This window comes from Octopus bimaculoides, chromosome 27 (assembly GCF_001194135.2).
Source record: "Octopus bimaculoides isolate UCB-OBI-ISO-001 chromosome 27, ASM119413v2, whole genome shotgun sequence".
Lineage (NCBI taxonomy): Eukaryota > Metazoa > Mollusca > Cephalopoda > Octopoda > Octopodidae > Octopus > Octopus bimaculoides.
The window spans coordinates 16863788-16864801 of NC_069007.1; the positions used below are offsets into that span (position 1 = coordinate 16863788).

General features: G+C 36.4%; 1 protein-coding gene across 1 annotated transcript in view; it reads left to right on the forward strand.

Moving 5' to 3' along the window:
* LOC106881978 (protein SPEC3) overlaps positions 1 to 775 on the forward strand; it is a 22861-nt gene extending 22086 nt beyond the window's left edge. Inside the window, exon 3 of the mRNA XM_014932511.2 lies at positions 257 to 775. Within this exon, the coding sequence (XP_014787997.2) occupies positions 257 to 642 (386 nt within the window). The 3' untranslated portion in view covers positions 643 to 775. The remainder of the gene's footprint in view (positions 1 to 256) is intronic.
* The last annotated feature ends 239 nt before the right edge of the window (positions 776 to 1014 follow it).

Genomic DNA, 1014 nt, shown 5'->3' on the forward strand with positions numbered 1-1014 from the left:
TATATATATATATATGCATATGTATGTGTGTGTATATATATATATATATATATATATATATATATACTGGGATTAATTTCTTTAACTAGATTCTTTCAAAGTGGTGCCCCAGAATGGCCAAGATCTAATGACCGAAGCAAGTAAAAGATACAAGATACTGCCCAAGCTGGAGCCACCTCAACAACAGATAAAGTATAAGGTTTCAGACCCAGGGCAATCTTTATTTTTATCTTTTCTTTGTTTTCTTTCTCAACAGGAACTTTCATATCAGGCCTTACATTAAAGTGTGGGTCTCGAGTTCGAATCCCAGACAAGAGCAAGTCCAAGATTATCTTAACAAATACCTGGGTGGCCACTTTGCAGTTCCTCACCACATTCTTGCTTTTGTTAGGGTGGATATGGAGTGTTACCTGGGGTGTCGCCTTTCTCACTTTCTCAGGTAAGCAATTTCTTTTCTTACCATTTTTTTCTTCTACTTTTTTTGTTGTCATCATTCTCATTATCATCGTCATTGTTTTAATGTCCTCGCTTCCAAACTTGCAGGGGTCAGACTGCTTTCATAACAGTGAAACTCATTTACAATTATCACATGATGCCAAGAAGAAGCAACACAAACACACACAAAATAAACATACATATTAACACGTGTTTGAAAAGCTTTTAACTCAATATGGAAACTTCCCTCCACAAAGTTCATGCCATTTGAAGTCTTTTTTAAATATAATTCATAATTTTTAATTTAAGAAAATCTATCTTCAATACATATGTATGTAAATTCATGCATACATACATACATACATGCATGCATGCATACGTACATACACACATAAATACATACGTTCATATATACATAAATACGTACATACACTTATAGGCGTAGGAGTGGCTGTGTGGTAAGTAGCTTGCTTACCAACCACATGGTTCCGGGTTCAATCCCACTGCGTGGCACCTTGGGCAAGTGTCTTCTACTATAGCCTTGGGCCGACCAAAGCCTTGTGAGTGGATGTGGTAGAC